Source organism: Calonectris borealis, chromosome 5 (assembly GCF_964195595.1).
Source record: "Calonectris borealis chromosome 5, bCalBor7.hap1.2, whole genome shotgun sequence".
Lineage (NCBI taxonomy): Eukaryota > Metazoa > Chordata > Aves > Procellariiformes > Procellariidae > Calonectris > Calonectris borealis.
Genome location: NC_134316.1, coordinates 8,236,254 through 8,256,294, shown reverse-complemented (window position 1 = coordinate 8,256,294; position 20,041 = coordinate 8,236,254). Strand labels below are relative to the sequence as shown.

At 41.8% G+C, this 20,041-nt stretch overlaps 1 protein-coding gene across 1 annotated transcript in view; it reads left to right on the top strand.

Moving 5' to 3' along the window:
• KCNH5 (potassium voltage-gated channel subfamily H member 5) overlaps window positions 1–20,041 on the top strand; it is a 169,409-nt gene that overhangs the window by 114,835 nt on the left and 34,533 nt on the right. Inside the window, exon 9 of the mRNA XM_075150883.1 lies at window positions 9,476–9,728. Coding sequence (XP_075006984.1) covers window positions 9,476–9,728 — 253 coding nt within the window. The remainder of the gene's footprint in view (window positions 1–9,475; window positions 9,729–20,041) is intronic.

Genomic DNA, 20,041 nt, shown 5'->3' with positions numbered 1-20,041 from the left:
AGGCAGCCTTCCTACCTTTATCTCCACTCAGGAAGGTGTTATGATACGCTTCACCAAAACAAATGAGAGAATGTTGTAAATCCCAGCTGAGAAATGATAGAAACAGTGGTACAGTCCCAGAGACTAGTCATGTAGAGCGGATCGTTTCTCTTGCATTCCTTCATTGCCCCTTCAAGACCCTCTGCATTTAAATTAAATCCATCTGTACTAACCCTAGAGCAGCAAGTGGATGGGAGCGCACCTTAGGAATCTCCAAGGTACACAGAGTCAAGTCAGATTTATTACTGTAGACACAGTGGGGCTAATGGGACTACATTGCACCTGTAGCTGACTCGCTAAATCCAGATAGTGCTCCAGCGTGGGTTGGAATAGGGGATTACTGCCCCAGGTCTTGAGTTGCTTCTCTGCACTGCTTTGTCTGACAGCCTGGATGTGACCTTAGGGGTTTCTTCCAGTCTAGTTTTCAAAGCTCCAATAATGAGATTCTGACCAGTCTGTTGTCTGGATATCTTTGTATCACATGATTTCCCATTCTCCTTAATTATTATGAACTTTTCAATAAGCTTCTTATTATCTTGCAAAACACCTGTGCTCATGACACATGATAATTAGTGCGGAATTTCTCAACTTTTCAGTTTCCATCAGACAGCTCAGATAGTTTCCATCATCCAAGGATGTTTTTCAACCTAACATACAGTATTACATCCTAAACTGTTCCAAATATATCTGCATTGTCACACTGGAATGTGTTTTGCAACATCATTTGCCACAAATTTATAATACATTTCATTCAGTCACTCAGCATGTTGAAATGGCTTTGCTTTGAAATCCAAATTCAAAAAACAAGAAGGTTAATGTACTAACGAAGAATGAAATTTCTTATATGAGTGTTACAGTAGGTTCCTATGGTGATGAACAATTCTAGCAATTTGATGGAGTGAAAATAAACACATGTGCATGTGTTTCTTTGATAAATGAAGATTTTAAATTCATATGCTTGAAGTTAATAACTTGATTGGAATTACTACCACTACACATATTACTATCACTTAATATGTGTAGATTTGTTGCATCAGAGCTCAAATATCTATTCTTGAATGACATATTCAGTGTGTAGTCCCAAAGAAGATATTGGGTAAAACTAGTAAGGATGAGATGGGAACTGAAGGCAAAGTGGAAGTTAGCATGGAGGAAGTTTAATGAAGATCTAGTCCTTGCTGCTTGTGAGAGCAAGCTGTCCCGAACAGAATTTTGTTTTAAAGCCCCAGTCTGTTGTCCTTGTGTGTGGAGGAGGACTTTTTCTCCCACACTGAAGTGCCGATGCCTTAAGCACACAATTTTGGCTTCCCTGTTCTCCGTGGGAATAGCTCGTCTTCAAATCCTGTCTTCAAACCACAGCGCTTCAGCCTGTCTCTGAGTGTTCACAAATAAGGAATTAACAATGACACTAAAAGCATTAGTGTATTTATTATTATTACTTAAGGGGAAGCAAGTGGCCTCTGATCCATAATCTTAAATCACTTAAACATGTGAGCCCTCCTCTGACAGCTGGGATGATATATGTAATACATGCACATGGACTCTTGTCTCCTGGTGTAACAGTGGCTCAAACAAGATGGAATTTTTTTTTATGTTTAATGTTACAGGTTTCGGGGTTATTCAACTAATAATGAGCAGGACTAAAAACATGAAAAAACTAAGAAGCCTTTATATACTAAACAGTATCTCTCATCCAGCAGAACCTGTTTTTTGAGAGAGGTAAAAAAGAGGCAGTGCATTCTCTGTATATGACCATTTTTAAGCAATTGAAAAAATCTTTACAGTAATAAGTTGATATATGAAACACACACTGAATTCAAATCTCTTAGTTTTTATTGAAATCTCTAGGTAGCAAATGAAAAATTTATAGATATTAGCTCTTCTATAAGAAATAGGTCATTATGCATGAAAGCAGAACAACCATTAACTAACATGCAGATGTCTCAAGGTTTCATCTAATGATAACGTTCTGAAATGTCAGTAAAACCCAAAGATTTTCTCTTCTTGACCTCTATGCTGTTGTATGGCTTAGGATTTGCTCAGAAAGCAATTAAATAAATGTCTATCATGTTTTAACAGTCGATTCCTTCAGAAAAGCCATAGGTTGAAAAAGAAAAAAGGCGTCTATTTAAGTCTCAACCTGAGCATCAATAGTGATTTGAATTATGAGAGCCAATTCCACATTGCAATGACTGAAATGGAAATCATGGGAAAATAACACAGTATTAAAACTATTCACTGCTGGCCCACTAAGCTTTCATACAGGAGAGATGGGTTTATGGTAAATAGACACAGGTTGTAACTTTATTAAACATTAATCTACAGAAGGACAGTGCAGTTTAGTCGTGATTGCTGTTAATAAGATCTTCAAGAGCTTTAGTAATAATTAGTGATACCCTGAGATGAATAGGGGAATCAGGCTGCCATTCCCATGGTGTCCCATCACATAGAGGTGTCTGTAAGTGCTGGCTGGATTTCCTCGTGGATGACCGGGGTAGAAGGCTTCCAAGCTTCGTGGCCAAAGAGAACTTCTACAAAATTAGGTGTGACAGCTACATACAATTCCCTGCTGAAGAGGGAAGGTAAAAATCGTTTGGACAAGTATTTTTGTTTCGTTGTAGAGGCGAGGTTGTTGGTCGTTCCTTGCAGATCGGGACGAGGTGAACAAGAAGTCTTCCCTCACCTCACAGAGCTGAGCTAGGACCAGGTACAGTTGCAATCCACGGTTCTTTGGAGAGCGGGATGCAGGAGAGACGGTCAGGGTCTCACTGTCCTTCACACGGGTCCAAGAGCGGGGCCTGTGCACCAGTGGGGCTTTCTGTTTCACCTTTATGGATGGTATGGATTATTTACCTCCTGTATGCACTGTGCAGAGCCAGGAAAGATTATCCACAATTATCTCTGCCTCTTGGATGTGTTCATCTTGGGATTGATACAGGTTGAACTATGAACTATCATGCTTGAGGAAATGCCAGGGCCATACACCATGACTATGGAGCAGCTCATGAGCTTATTTTGTGGGGGAAGAAGTACCCGAGTGGATGGGTCGGGCATTTTCCTGAGCACTGCCACCAAGGGGATGGAGCTGACAGAGGGGCTGTCAGTTCCAGAGACCACATCTAGGGGAAGGTCTTCTCCAGATCTGTTTTCTTAATGCTTTCACCCTTGAATGTCTTTACATAATGCTGCATGTTAGAATATAAAGCCACCTCCAGAAGAAGCACAAAATAAAATAATTCATTGATCGACTCCATTCTTCCAAGGGTGACCTTTGTGCCAGAAGTTGTCACTCCAAAAAATGTGTGACTTGAGAGATTCTTTGATGTATGCCATATTCTTTCTGATGCTTATTTTTCTTTCTTTTATCTAAAAAGTTGATTTTAATGATAGAATTCCCTGTAGTCTGCTATCCTTTGCCCCATTAGAAGGTCATGTGATGATTGTGCTTGAGATAGATATTATAGCAAAACTGAAAACAATAAAACCTTTAACTGTTCTGAGACTTCTACAACCCTTAGGCAACCTGGGATCTGCTACTTTGGGTCATTGGTGAATTTTACCAGTGTGCCACAGTGCGTTAGACAAACCAGCAGGCCCTGTGCTGGTGAGCCACTTGATTCCTTAAAACACATGGTGATGCCTCTCATCTTCCCCTGTTTTTCAGACCTTTAGCCAGATTCTATCTGGGTTGACAATACTGAATTTAATGTAATCGAGAGCCAGTTTCTAGGGATTTTTTAATGTCTCTGACACTTGTTATTCAGTTAAAAAGTGGTTAATTTTGTTACTATACCACTAAACCTAACCATTTTGATCACTGGTTCAGATCATGTATTGTTAAGAAGAAAACAAACCAAACTCAACCTATTAGACTTGATTTTCAGATCTCAGTTTCTGAGCATTTAAATCCAAGTGACCTTGGATTTTAGTGCAATTAAAACAGAGCACACCGTTGCTGCTGAAATTCAATTCTTAGTGCCAAGATATTCAGTGATGTATTAAAGATTACCCTAATGCATGCAGGGTTAATAACTGCTCAGTTCCATACATCACCTTTCAGTTACTTACAAAATTACCTGATTATTACAGGAAAATGCTCTGTGATTTGCCAATCAGCTGTTTTCTTACCTTTGTCTCTTTGGCCTCCGTCCAGTGCCAAATGTAACACTTTTAGCCAGGCCTCCAAAAGAATTTACTCAAATGAGCCAAATCCTTCTAAATCCTTCTAAAAATCTGGATAACTTGGTGAGGTGCCTAGAGGGTATTGTGGTTTTTTGGAAAGAACTGACCTTGATTATGACTGCTGAATATGTCTGAAAACCCAGTGGCCTTTCTCCACAAAATAAAGAGAGCTTTCTGTGGCCTATAACTGGTTATTTTATTTATTGACAAAGCTGACATTTTTTAGTATCTCCAATATTTGTTATGGTTATTCATTAGGAAACGGTCCTTGTTATTCCACCACTAAGACTGTCTAAGCTCTTTGCTTGAATATCAGTCAATATATCCCCTAGGTACAACCCCGAGAAAGTGAGAATCCTGTGGCTGAAAGAGAATTGCAAATAGATAGCGTTCGTGATTCACTGGCCTCTGCCCTTTTTGTTAACAAGGCTTAACAGGTTCTGTAATATTTGTCAAGCCATCCTGTAGTGTTTTCCAGACGGGAAAGATTTTTTTTAAAATACTTAAATCCATCCTAAAAGATACTGTTTGGACACACTCTTAATCTGTACAGTCTTTGTTTCGATTCATTTGCTTTTCTTTAAGATTCTCTATAATCTCTGCTCCCCATAGAGTTCTTCGAGCTGTTCAAGGGGCTTATCTTAAACTGCCTGAGCATGCTGAGGAAACGGATGGGAGAGGAAAAAAGTCAGATGGAACCTCCTTGGGAATTTTATTCCACCCTTACACATCTCGAGCTGAAAAGATAGTGAGACGTTTTGTGCCAATTCCCTATGAGTTTTCCAGGGCTAGTTACTGCCTTTCCCAATCTCCAGCAGCAACCACAAGCTTTTCACTCACCGCCAGCATTTTATGTATGCCATAGAGTGCTCTAGAGATGACAGCGGTGTTGAATCTCTGCATTGGGTGTGTTGGGGTTTGTATCAGCTGGGTGCCAGTTGATGATGGCAGAGTTCAGCAATTGTCTTATACTGACTTGGAGGAGGTTTAATTTTCTGTGTAGAGAAGGGAAGTGATAAATGTCATTCTGTGCTTTACTTTCTCCTCTCTCACCTTTGTAGTGCTTCAGGTCTTCGTGGATACATGTGTAGTGTTCATGTGTGGCATGGAGCCTTGCTCCTTTTCTGGTAGAAACACAGCTTATACAGTCAGCGAAGATTTTCCTCTGGGTAGAATTCGACGTTCTCCTCTGATTTTGCGTTGAAACGTAGCAGGTTCTGTTCTTTCATGCTGCTTGGATGCATATGGGAAAGCTGACTGCGAAGTCTGTGGCTACAGATTTATTACGGAGCAACTTCTGTGGCAGCACAAGCATCTGGTCCCTGCAGACTGCCTGCTCCAAGTCGTGTGCTCCAAAACCATCAGTTAGTAAAGCAATGCAGTCAGCAACCTTAATATCCTGCCTTGCTTATAAACTATGGGTTTCACTGAGAAAGGTCTTGAAATCTCTAAGGAAATTTCCTCTTCAGAAATTTGTCTTGGTGGTTTTTGAATCGCTGCTGAAAGAATACACAGGCTAGAACAAATGTCCCAGCTGAACTTTGGTTCTACTAACATGAAGTGTTGGAGGCATTTCCCTAACAGTGAAACAGTAGATTGAGCGTTACAGGATATCCTCTCCCTTACCATGTGTGTGCATTTGTACACCATACGGACTCATGTAAAACCACGTTGCTTCTAGTTTGTATCTTTTTAGTTGCATGCCACCTTAAAAATGCTGACATCTCAGCATTTCACAATAAGAATGTCAAAGTCTTGTATTATCAATAAGGGATCATTTTCAGAAGAATGTTTATCTGAATTTGAAGTGCTCATTTTCTCATTTTCTGCTCTTAGGATCTTTGGACTATTTATCATTAGCTTCCAGATGCTTCTGTGTGATCCTTTATCACATTATGTGTCTTCTTTGGAAGCAGGAAAATTACTACATACTGTAATCTGTGTCACCAACAACCCCTTTCTACAACACAACTAATAAAGAAACTGGTGGCATCTGTGAGACTTCTCCTGAATTCATGACGTTGGTATTTGTAAAGACAAAAAGAAGTGCTGCAAAGTCAGGTTGGAGCTCGTGAAGTCCTGTGCTTGGAGCATACAGTAAACACATAGCTGAATATTGAGATTGTCTATCTTTGTTCTTTTTTTCCCCTACGTATATCTACATTTATCTTTATCAGTCAAAGCTCCTTTGCCAAATCTTTTAATATTAAGTATTTCTTTTAGCTGTCATCTGTTTCATTCTCTGTTCTCAGAGAATAGCAGACAAGAAAACTGAAATAAAGAATATTTGTTCCTGGCTAACTCTTGGATCATTACTCATTTACTGCTGTACTAGTTGATAAGTGATATCTCCATGTATCTCCATAATATGTCATTAGGAGAATCACTTTATCACGGCATCGGAAAATTCCTGAATTATGCTTTCTAAGACTGGCTTTTTCTGTGCGATGGAATTTTTTCTGTCTCTTCATATTACAGTGTGTGCTGATAGATATGTTTGTTGTGTCTATAAAAAGAGAAATGCTTTTAAGTGCTCACTTTTAATACTCTGTATTTAACTCAGTATTTGTGAGGAAATAATATGCTGCTTTGCATCCAAGTGGCTTTTATTCTTGAGGGACACAGTTAATTTACACTCCAAAAAACAAAGTGTCCTGGAACATCTCCAAATCTTACAGTAACAACCTCTGCAATAGTTTAACCAATTTTTCCTGCAGTTTGGAAGCTTAAAAGATAAAATTTGGAAATCAGTCATGTATGAATACATACATTTTTCTTAAGAGCAGTGTTTGAGAATTCATAGCTCTGTTAAGTCAAAAGCACTTACATTACTGAAAGTATTAAAGGGACGTAAAAAACTTCTAACCATGATTTAGGTCCAAGAGTAGATAAAAATGTTAATCATCAATCATGATACGAAAGAAAGCAGAATTTTTCATTAAATTACTATTGAGAAGAAGAAAGATGGCATGTTTCTATTCTATTATAATAAAGACGAACTTTCTGTTTGATCCAGAAGTAGGGCTGAGATGAAACAATCAGTCTCAAAAGTAATTTTTGGTTTTTACTGGAAAAACTGAGGTGTGCCCATATTTCTAATGGTAAATGGAATGACTCAGGTAAGTATAAGTTTGTAAAATTGACATTTGCCCCTAATAAAATTATGGAAATGTGATACGGGATATGGTCAACAGTGACTCAGACAAGACATTATTACTAACGCAAACGATGGTTTATAGAGAATATGTCTTGTCAAATGTGTTTATTATTAATTTTTATGATAAAACAGACTTATGCAGGGTATTTTAATGTGTTCTGTACAACATTTTGTTACAGAAAAATAGCATTAAGCCAAATTGATTTATTCTGTGTTAAATCAAATAAAACCTAATTATCTGGTAGATCTGGGAAGGTGGTTGTAAGTGAGAAAACCTCATGCTATGGGGAAGTTTCCAAAGGGATACTGTGCTTCATGGTGTTAGGCACAAGAAGCATCACCTCTCTTGTTTATTCAAGATGAGATCGAGAGATGACCTGGTCATATTCTATAAACACCTACATGTGGAAGAGATTTCCGATGATTGCAGGTCTTTTATCTGAGCAACATGATGAGATCCACTGGCTGTTGGCTGAAAATTAAAAAAAATCCGTTCAGAAACAGCACGTGTTTTAAAAGAGAGTAGCTGTCCATTGGAACAACTACCCTATATAATTTGAAAACATTAAATCAAGGCCTTCTAGGCTATAATTTTACCAGGTATTCTGGGGTTGATATGAAAATTATGAGTGCAACAGGTTAGTGCAGATGTTTGCAGTAGCCCCTTCTAGCCTCAGACTGTCATAGTACAGAGGATAGAAGATAACTTCTACTTCACCTTTTTGCATTCATTATATCTTTGACCGCAAAGGAACTTTGATCTATTAAAATAAGAAAGGGACTAAATGTTATTATTAAACTAAAAATTGTTTACTATTTTCCCTTCTATGCTTTAGGACCTTTAGTAATACTTTACAATAATATGTTTTATACCTCTTCTGCATTAAACAGAAATGAAAATCGTGGCTTTACTTCAATATTAACATGACCATTTGCCTCAAAGCTTAGTCAGGGTTACCAGACTCTCCCTCTGCTAATATTCAGTGGTAGTCAACACATTGACCCAATGTCCCTTTCCCTCACACTGTCTGCAGAGCAAGCTGCCAGATTAATTCCATACAATGAGAAATTAATCAGTACTATTGATCTGTAGCCTTCTTTATATGAGACTTCCAGAGTGCTGTTAATCTCATGCTCTTTTCTATTATTTATCCTAGGAAAACTTTAAAAGGTTTTATATATTTCTCAGTGCAATTAGCTACCATGCATTTTAGGGTTATAAGGACGTTTAGGAGGATGTACAAATATTAAACATGCAGTTTACAAACCTAACAAGACCCACAGGTTTTCACTTTCTTTCTTCAGGTGTGTTTGTGTTACTATTTCAATAGGGAAAGCTATTTAAGGTAAGAAATTAATTGAAGGTGTTATTTAATTGATCCTCTATGAAGACATCTTCATGTTCACAGGACAGTTTTTCACTCACCTTTACTTTACATTTCATAAGGTTTCATAATACTTCCTTTTTGCTCTAATCTCAAACTCTTTGGATTTTCTAGTCTGTAAGCCCTCCAGGGCAGGTTACTTATTATATGTCTGTACGGCACTGAAACTAAACCCTAGGTGTGTTTGGATACGTGTCGGTAAGTGGTCATCTACATCAAGACTTTTGAAGACTAGGTTTTCTGGATGTGAGCAAAATGTGGTGTTTTCTATTGTGAATGGTCCATCTTTGCATGTCTTCAAGCTCCTTCAGCTCTGAGCGTCCGTTCTGTGCTCCTGCAGGGATTGAGCGTAGCAGCGGGCGGATAGTCTGGGCACCAAGTCTGGAGGGATACCCACAAACAGGACATAGTAGTGCCACCTGCAATTCTGGAAAACAAGTGTGAAAACTGTTAGGAATGAGAACAGTGTAACAGAATAGTCCCTTTTCCACATCACCCTTTCAGCTGCAGTGAAAGCAGTAGATGGGTAGAAAAAGACTACCCCAATTCAAGATAAAACTCCCACCAGAAGCTTTATGAAATAACTGGATGGATGGATCTTAAGATCCACCCAGGCGGATCTTAAGATCCATCAATTCAGGTATTTCATGAAGTGCGCGCTGGCCCGGTGTCATATTCCCAGCTGATTATTTTTCATCTTTCTTTTATTCAGGTTCTCTCAATTTGCCCAAAGGACATGAGAGCAGATATTTGCGTGCACCTAAACCGGAAAGTTTTTAACGAGCACCCTGCCTTCCGGCTGGCTAGCGACGGCTGCCTGCGAGCCCTGGCTGTGGAGTTTCAGACGATCCATTGCGCCCCGGGGGACCTCATCTATCACGCTGGGGAAAGCGTTGATGCTCTTTGCTTTGTGGTCTCGGGATCCCTAGAAGTCATCCAGGACGACGAAGTGGTGGCCATTTTAGGTACTGTGATCTCTATTGAAATGCTAGGGGTTTGGATATATTTGCTTTCTGCTTAGCTTCGAATATTAACTAGTCTTGCCTAACATCAGCTGGGACTACAGGAGGCTACTGGTTGTCATAAGATGGAGATGATGTGTCTCCAGAGATACTACTCTAGAAGCAAATCCTTCATCTTTTATGCCATTGGGAATGGCTCTTTTTGCCCAGTATGGCTCACTGGTCACAGTTATAGTGTCCCTGAGCAGAAGAGAATGGCATCTGTGTGCTTGACATCTTTTAAATAGCCTGGTAGAGAAAATGCACATTGTTTTATATTAGTCTCTCAGGAGGATTTCCACGTTAACCTTCACACTGGGATTTTCATTTGTTTATACTTTAGCCCAGAATAACACCTGCAAATAGTCTCTACAAGGAAGCAAAATTGTCGCTTGTAGTGAACTGGCTTTACAGAAAATAAATAGTCTGATATGACTATGCAAAGAGATAGGGGTGCACCATCTATCCAGCCACAGTCGTGAGAAGTCTGAGTAATGGCGGAGCTCCAGGTTAATCAGCCTGTCACCCCGCTGTGGTGTCTGGTTTGCAAGCAGTGGGTGGGAAAGAGCCTAATGCAGACTCCTCACTAGCTTGTATGGGATTGGGAAAGGTATAGCAGATGGTGGGACTGAGTGGTCAGCACTAGTGTTGAGGCAGGAATTATCCTCAGAGGCAGAACAATGTAGAGGAAGAACTGGTGGCTCTGCATGAAAACCATCCAGAGTCTGTCTTGCCTGTTTAAAATAGACCCATTTATTGTACATCTCATCTCCTGTTCAATATTAGCTATTTGCCTTCTCTTAAACTGGAGCTGTGGCTCCCTGAGGGCACATCCAGTGGGTGGCCTTGTCCTAGGGGATGTCTCACACCCCACTGAAGCTCTGTACTGCTTCTTCCCTGTAAAGGTGGCTCCAGAGGGCTCCATGTATCTCATGGGGACGATCGCTGGGACATGGGGTTACACTTGGCAGTTGCACTGGCATGTGGGAAGAGGGCAGACATGGGGAGTCAATACTGGTCGTGAATCAAGGCTTCAGCTCCTTCCCAGCTGGCCGCAAGGGGAAGGAGAGGAGAAATGAGGACAAGCATGTAGCTGAAGGAGACTCCTGACAGGTTGCCATACAAGCCTGTGTACGTGTGTCCTGCACGGGGGTGGGACTGGGCAGCGTGCAGGTGTGTGGATGGGACTGCATGGGGACGGTTCCCGGAGGGCATAACCCGGGTTCTCCCAGCTGGAGAGTATGAACTCAGGAAAATGCACATCCATGCTCTTTCAAAATACCTGCTGCAGCTTTCTGTATTCTAGTATATACTAAGGTTTTTAAAAAGAGAGATTTAATGTAAGAATGAATCTGTTTCTGTATTCAGGTGTGAAGTTATTATGGTGAAAGCTCCTAAATCTGCAGTTTCCATACTAAAATATTCCTTGTATTTCAGCTTACTGGACCATTTCATTTTTATTATTAATCTCAGTGACGATATCTTATATTTGCTTACAGCTATTTAAAAAACAAAAGCTTTAAGAGTAAGTAGCAGCATTTAAATGGTTTAACCATTAATAAATGGTTTTCTGGGTATTACAATGAAAACAAACAATAAATATGTAATTTACTGGATTAGAAGCCATCACTAAATGGATTACATGCAAAACTTTATTGCATTTACTGATGAATATTGTGTGTTCGGAATGACAGTAAGAACTTTTTGTTTCTGCCTTGGTTTAGACAGGTGCACTCTTCGCTGGGTAAAAAACTGGCTGGACAGCTGAGCCCAGAGAGTTGTGGTCAACGGAGTTAAATCCAGTTGGCGGCCGGTCACGAGCGGTGTTCCCCAGGGCTCAGTACTGGGGCCGGTCCTGTTCAATATCTTTATCAATGATCTGGATGAGGGGATCGAGTGCTCCCTCAGTAAGTTTGCAGATGACACCAAGCTGGGTGGGAGTGTTGATCTGCTCGAGGGTAGGAAGGCTCTACAGAGGGACCTGGACAGGCTGGATCGATGGGCCGAGGCCAACTGTATGAGGTTCAACAAGGCCAAGTGCCGGGTCCTGCACTTTGGCCACAACAACCCCAGGCAACGCTACAGGCTTGGGGAAGAGTGGCTGGAAAGCTGCCCAGCGGAAAGGGACCTGGCGGTGCTGGTCGACAGCCGGCTGAACGTGAGCCGGCAGTGTGCCCAGGTGGCCAAGAAGGCCAATGGCATCCTGGCCTGTATCAGAAATAGTGTGGCCAGCAGGAGCAGGGAGGTGATCGTGCCCCTGTGCTGGGCACTGGTGAGGCCGCACCTCGAATCCTGTGTTCAGTTTTGGGCCCCTCACTACAAGGACATTGAGGTGCTGGAGCGTGTCCAGAGAAGGGCAGTGAAGCTGGTGAAGGGCCTGGAGCACAAGTCTTGTGAGGAGCGGCTGAGGGAACTGGGGTTGTTTAGCCTGGAGAAGAGGAGGCTGAGGGGAGACCTCATCGCGCTCTACAACTACCTGAAAGGAGGTTGTAGTGAGGTGGGGGTCGGTCTCTTCTGCCAAGTAACTAGCAATAAGACGAGAGGAAATGGCCTCAAGTTGTGCCAAGGGAGGTTTAGATTGGACATTAGGAGAAATTTCTTTACTGAAAGAGTGGTCAGGCCTTGGAACAGGCTGCCCAGGGAAGTGGTTGAGTCACCATCCCTGGAAGTATTTAAAAGACGTGTAAACGAGGCACTTAGGGACATGGTGTAGTGGGCATGGTGGTGTTGGGTTGACGGTTGGACTCGATGATCTTAGAGGTCTTTTCCAACCTTAATGATTCTATGATTCTATGATATGGTAAATCTAGTATCTATGTTATTCTCCATGTGGCTGGAGAGACCTTTAACCATGCCTAGTTAAAGTGAATTACCTTTAATTACCGAAAGTGCCTTCGATTCTGCCATGGCTGCTGACAGGCAATCCCATGACTCAGAGCTATGTTCATGGTGTACTACAGGGATTGGCAGAGTATGTAAATGTAACTTAAAGCAAGATAAACTGCTTCCTCTAGTCATAGAGCACACTAAAGAGTTTTTTCATGCTCTGACAGATTATTTAACAGAATAGTGAACTGAGTAATTACGAGATGTTGTATCCTAAAAATTCACTTGTGGAAGAAAATCTCTCCCAGATGTAGTTGCAAAGACATTTATAGTGGCAGATGTGGCACCTGAAATAGCGACTGCAGATCAGATGGTGAAGAACATAATTTTTATCGATCTGTTCTGCCTTGAGAAGTTCAAGCACAAGGAAAGTGAATCTGCCTAATGGAGATACCAGGTTTAAAAACCTCCGCCTAATGTGAAAGCCTCTGTAGCCTGCTTTGAACACTCCAAGTGTCTGCCATCACACTGGGTTTCCTAGGGAAAGTCAACTTACGGGGTTGTACTACCAGTCTGTCCATCTTCTCCACCCCCCAGAGTGGAAATGCAGTAAGTATCCCTTGGAAACTTGTCCTCTTTAATTTCCTCTATGGGAGCAGGAGTGTGGCAGGACATGCTGTCTGCCAGCCTCTGCTCCTTGCAGAGCCGTTCATTTCCTAAGTTTGCTTTGGAACTGGTACTTTGCAGTTACTGTTTTAATAGTGTAGTGTTATTTAATATGGTAGTGTTATTTGCTTTGCTGAGAGGGAGAGAGAGAGAGAGAAGGTGTGTCTTTTTTTTTTTTTACCATGCTCACCTGCAGCTGGAAGTTTTGGTGTATTCTTATCAGTGGAATATCCTTGAAGAAGTGAATCAGGTAGGGACACCAAAATGGGTTAAGAACATGCATCTTCCATCTCTTACATTTGTGCTTCTGTCCGGAGTGCAGGGCTTTGTCCTCCCTCGGGTCCCAGCATGAATCGCTACACGATGTTGCTGCTTTTTCCCCTTCTCCATCTTCCCTTGTCACATTCCCTTCCCTCGGAGCCACGGTGAGTTGGCACATCCAGCCTCCCTGTCTGCCGAAATAGTGTCCTCAGGAGACTTTGCATCCCATCCAGGTGCTTTCTGCAGGCTCCACTGTGGAGACAACCATCATTTTGTTCAGCAGCAGTTTTCCTGGCTCAACGGCCCCAGGTTTGGCATTTCTTGTGCTCAAAAGCAGGTGAAACCCTGTGATTGACAGGGCAACTTGCAGCACTGTGACATTTTGTCTCCCCTAGTTTGGTTTTGTTCTCATTTGTGGGTAATTAAATGCCCAGCTGCTGCAATAATCAGCATTACAGAAATCGGTACAGTAGGAGAATGAATCCAATTGTAGATCCGCAGTTTGTAGGACTCATTAATGAAGATACCCGGGTGCCCCATTACATTCCCCTCATTAGTCACCTCCATTTCTCAAGGACAGTCTCCCACCTTTTGCGGGTACTGACTGCTGCTGTAGCAGAGAGCACACCACATGCAGAGCTGGCGTGATGGGGTGCTGCTTCGCTAGAAAAAACAAGATCCAGTCATTTTAACATAACTCATCTGCAGTTGCCAGGATAATGGAGAAGGGCAAACAGTCTTGTCTCTAATTATCAAAACTTTCGTAGCAAGCGAGGTGACCCTGAGAAGGCACATCAGTAATTTTCCACCGTCTCAAGCAGGTGTAAACAATTTAACTGCCACTGCTCTGCATGGGGAGGTGTTATCAGCAGAGAAGTCTCAGGAAGAACCAGGGGTTTGAAGTCCCCCAGGCTAATGAAAGGAGGCATCTGCTAGCAGAGGGCACCTAACAATTCACCCTGCCACAATTAACCTGAATTTGCTCCTGATGAGGAGTTCCATGTAAGTGGCGATGCCAACCAAGTGTCTCTAGAAGCTGCTTTCCCGCTCCTGCTATTTGCACAGCTGACTGTGTAAGTTGCGCAGTAACTTAAACCAGGCAGATTGATTAACAAGGTTTAAAGAAGTAGTTTTGCCAGCAGAGAAATAATGACCCACCACGTTCACATGTTGATTTTAGGAATTGATCAAAAATATTGCTCAGACTGCATAGTGATAAAAATATATTGAGCAGTGAAATCCTAATGGGGGGTTGCTGCTAAATGAATTCAGTTTTGATATTCAAGCCCGGATGAATATAGATTTAATAGCTCATGTTTCAGCCACATTTAGGGTCCTGATCCCATATGTATTCAATTAAGTTGTTATTTGCTTTTACGTGTTGCATGTAACTTCTCGGCATGTTCTACGTATAGTCCCAGTGCAACCTGTTGTTTATTGGATTTATTGTTTTTAGGCAAGCCAGAGTTTCACTTATTAAAGATCTGCTTCATGAATTCTTTCCAAATGTTTGGTCTGGGAAGGGGATATTACTCATTATCAGAGGAGTTAAGGAAAGCAAGAGCCTCAGTGGCATGTCTTCTTGAATTTGGTATGACAGTTGAAAATAGGAATGAGTCTTTTTCTACTCTTAATCTTACATGTGTTTGGAGGTCAAAAGATTAAGTCTCCTACCAAAAGTCACACAGAGGAAAGTTCTTTAGAGGCTGAGCAAGTAGCAGCTCCCATTTAGGTAAGCAGGAGACCCAGGCGCTCCATAGCTCTCATCTGTGGGCATTAGTCATTTGGTATTTGGGATCCATGCATCAACATTGAATTTCCTTGGTGTTATACAGCTGGGCATGTGCTTTGCGCAGGACAAGACTGACTGTGTGTGATGCACTGTATGACATGAAAAACTGTCAGTCCGATTCCATCTCATAGTATTAGTAGCTAATTCTGTTATTTTAATTAGTTTAGTTACAGCTTGGGTTTCTTCTCAAGTGGAATGAAGGTGGCAGAATTTGGCCCTATGTCAAATCATTTCTTGATATTTTATACTGAACTTTTTTTTGTTTTTCATGTGAAGTAAACCAAGGCAGACTAATTGTGAGAGTTTCCCCAGGTTAGTAATGTGCACCTGGTAGCAATTTACAGAATAGCCTGTGTCCTATTTTATCTATAGGAAAAATTCCTTTTGTTCTAGTAAGTTAAAGCTCTAAATTAACTACGAGGAAAATGATTCATGAAGGAAAGGGTTGGGTTTTTTTCAGCTAGCAGGACTGCAATAATTAATGTGATGCAGGTTGTTTTTTGAGTGCTGAATTTCGAAGTATTTTGCAAAATACTTGAAGGATTACTGATCTGAGAACCAATGTGATGTGCTGCTCTGCACTGTGCAGCTCTTCTTAAGCACGTGCCTTGGAATAAGTCCTATCTTGCATGTCTGGGTTGGCATACGTAGTATCATGTAAGATTTAGTCCTACTGATGCTTGTTCAAAAGTGTTATTAGTTCTTACTGACAGAGTTGAAGGGAACATTCAATTTTTCATATTATTTTGTAAATTTAAAATATTTTCGTCTCTATCTGCATGATAGTTAACTTTAAAAAGAAGCATCAATCTTAATTTAGTGCCAGCTGGAGTGTTATAGATGTGATCTGCAGCCTCCAATGTCAGAAAGATTCCTTTCACTGAATTGAAATGTTTTTGAATTAGACCTACACGCTTCACTGCCAAACCCAGGAGCTCAAAAGTCTTGGCAGTGCAAGAAAAGGAAAATTATTTTAAAATCATGTGATATATTTCTTTTAAATCAGACTAACAGTTTGAGGCAATCTGATTTGCCTTGTGAGTTTTGAAGATGGTGGGAATGGTCATGCTTTCAAGTTTATTTCCTTGTACAGGAATGATAGAAACTTATTTCTGTATAAAATCAAAATGGAGATATCCTGTCTCCAGGAGCTGGGGCTTCTAGAAAAATACGAAGTACTAGGAGACTTGCACTAAAAGTGAGAGAGATGGGGACCATAAACCCTTCATTAACAGGAGAATATCTGTGTAGACCTTTTGCTCTTCTTGCAGCAGTCCTGAATGCTGGAAGAAAGGTAAATTTCTTTTGTGTTTTTCGGTGCAGATGGGGAAGGTTGCTCTGTGTTAATTAATGCAAAGAACCTTTGCCAGCATGGACTTGGATCTTTGGCACAGTCTCTTGTTATTGTTTCTTTGCTAGCTATTTTGACAATCTTTCAAATGGTAGAAATGCTGGTTTTCCTCATCATTCTGCCCTTTCACATGTGCAGAGCTGTAGAGCTGGATTTCTGACTGGTCAGTGCTCAGCTCTGATCTGATTTTCAAGGGAGTTCTGGCCCTTCTGGACGCCGTAGAAAAGGCTGAGATTTTGGCTAAAATATTCACAGAGGCAAGGAGCCCTCTCTCACACTCTAGTAGTCATCTCTGCACACCATAGGCTGTGTTCACAGGGAGCAGTGATGTCCCAGCTGGCAGGAGGCAGCTGATGAATTTGCACCACTACTCACCCCCATCTTCTCCAGATCCCTGCTTCAGACGTAAACAGCTGTGTTATCTAAGTCCAGAAATCCAGCCAGCCCAGTAGCCTGTCTCCAAAAATAGCCAATAGTAGATGTGCAGGAGAAAGTAGGAAGATGAAGTAAGCAAACAGTGATACTTCCCCAGAATATTCTCCAACCCTCCATTAAATTGTGTTTTAAGGTCTTCCTCACCCAGAGGGAAGTCTTTTGTGTTTAGTAGCCACAGATGGATTTTATTGCATGAATCCATCCCGTCATTTTGTAAACCTGTGCAGCCATCCCTGATGTCCTGTGGCAAGGAGCTGCAGAGCTCACCTACTCACTGGACCATCACAGAGCTGTGTGCTGCTCTGGGTGACAGGAGCTGATTCCCTTTTTGCTCATTGGATTTCTACATCAGTTTGGGATACGTCTGTCCTGCAGCCAGAGGTTTCCTTGCAGATATATAGACACAGGCAGATGTATTTGTATGAATGTGCATACCAGTATATGTAATTATTGCTGCAAGGACTTGGTATTTGGTCGCTGACCTCCATCTCTGTGCATGCTGCCATCACTTCATGGCTATTAGTACCTGAGCTGATTCTCTACATGATTCAGTTTTACTGATTCTGCAACAAAATCAGCCTTTGCTTTTCATAAGCAACAGAAGATTTGAGCATATCATGGTGGAAAACCTACATTATTCGTCACGTCTGGCTTTAGCTAGTGTGACTGATGGGACTTTAGAGATGTTTTAACATGGAGGGAAGGGTAGCTGGCCTATTAGCTAAGACTGCACAGCACAGAAAAACACCTTATCACCTTAAGAAGTCTTGGTCCTTTTTATGTGTTTTTCCTCAGTGCTGTTTTCCACCAAGAATTTATTCTTTCACTGCCTGCTCAAACTTTTTCCCAAAGGCCCCATCAAGTTCCCGTGTCTACTAGGATATTTCTTAGCTCAGTTTCTGTCCCCATCTGGAGAAGGATAAATTTTGCCTTTACATAGATATCATGGAATCACGGAATAGTGTGGGTTGGAAGGGACGTTTAAAGGTCATGTAGTCCATCCTCCCCCCTGCAATGAGCAGGGACCTCTTCAGCTAGATCAGGTTGCTCAGAGCCCCGTCCAACCTGACCTTGAATGTTTCCAGGGATGGGGCATCTACCACCTCTCTGGGCAACCTGTGCCAGGGTTTCACCACCCTCATTGTAAAAAATTGCTTCCTTATATCTAGCCTGAATCTACCCTCTTTTAGTTTAAAACCATTCTCCCTTGTTCTGTCACAACAGGCCCCGCTAAAAAGTTTGTCCCCATCTTTCTTATAAGCCCCTTTTAAGTATTAAAAGGCTGCAATAAGATCTCCCCAAAGCCTTCTCTTCTCCAGGCTGAATAACACCAACTCTCTCAGCCTTTCCTCATAGGAGAGGTGTTCCATCTGCCTCACCATTTTTGTGGCCTCCTCTGGACCCGCTCCAACAGGTCCATGTCTTTCTTGAGCTGAGGGCTCCAGAGCTGGACGCAGCACTGCAGGTGGGGTCTCGCGAGAGTGGAGTAGAGGGGCAGAGTCACCTCCCTCGACCTGCTGGCCACGCTGCTTTTGATACAGCCCAGGATACGGTTGGCTTTCTGGGCTGTGAGTGCACATTGCCGGGTCATGTTCAGCTTTTCATCCACCGGTAAAACAGGTGCAGAATTAAGGTGTTGCTTTACTATCATGACAATTGCTCTGTGACTCCACTGTGTCAGTCCATCTGCTACTAAGCTAAAACAATGCTCATGTACCAGTTCCAGCTCACCTTACAGATCTCCAGGTGAATCAAATTAGAGGACACCATTAAACTACCAACTTCTAACATCACATTGTACTACCTGTGTGGGAATTTGAATTCATGAAGTCTCCTCCTTATATTTGCCCTGTAAGTTTAACAAAGGTTTATTTTTTTTTTTACTAAATTCACAATTGTTTTTAAACAAATGCCCCCCCTGCAATGAAGTGGATTTTTTCCCCCCATTTATTTATGCCGTAGGAGTTTCCAAAGGCCACATCAACCCTGAAAACTGAGACTCAGCTCTTCCACCATCTCAACAACAGTGTTACCTATTTCAAAATAACATTTGGAGAAACATTTCTGCACCAAAACAGCTGCTGTAAACATCTGCTTAAACCCATATATATGGGTTCTGAGGTGCTGTTTAATAAACGTCTTTCCTCTCTGAGTTCAAAGACTTTTTCATTCCCTTTGCAAGCTCCTGGGGAGTTTCGTAAGACCCTTAAGATTTTTTCTGTCTGAAAGGTCCAGGCGTGAGCTGCTGTCTCACAAATTGGCAAGTCAGTCCGTGGTGCAAGGCTGTGGAGAACATCTGCCCCCCCCCCCGGCTTCTGTATGGGACAGTTATCATAATATAAAAGATAGAATAGTGTATAGAAATATTATTATCTATTATATAGTTACATACCATGTGATTGTCTCTAAATATATATACAAACATGCATGAATATATTTGTATGTTTTATGTACAGGCATATGTACATAATACACCAGCAAATTTTTGTCCATGTTTAGGATGATACCATTGTAGCTATTTCAGCAAAAATGATGCCTGTCACCAACACCCTGCACGTCCTTTTGGTTTCCGTGGTTCTTTCAGTCCCCAAATCCTTACACCCAAGTTCCTGCCAGCTTTAATCCAGCAGTATCCAACTGCAAAAATGTATGCAAGCAGTTCCCGCTCTAATTTTACGGCATTCCTTTTTTTCAGTGCAGGGGCAGGAGGACTTCCCAGAGCTTCGTCTCCGTTCAGGAGGGGTATTAAGACTGCTCGTGACTCAGGGCAGTGCAGATTTGGGAGGTAACATGCTGGGCCCTCAAGAAATCTCTGGAGAGAGGCTTTGGAAAGCCTGCAGGCTGCGTCAGCCCCAAGTGCCTCTGTATTCCCAGCCCAGCCCCGGGCTTTCCCGGGAGGTATGCACGTGTCGTGCAAGTGTACAACGTATATGTGCCTTTGCGTAG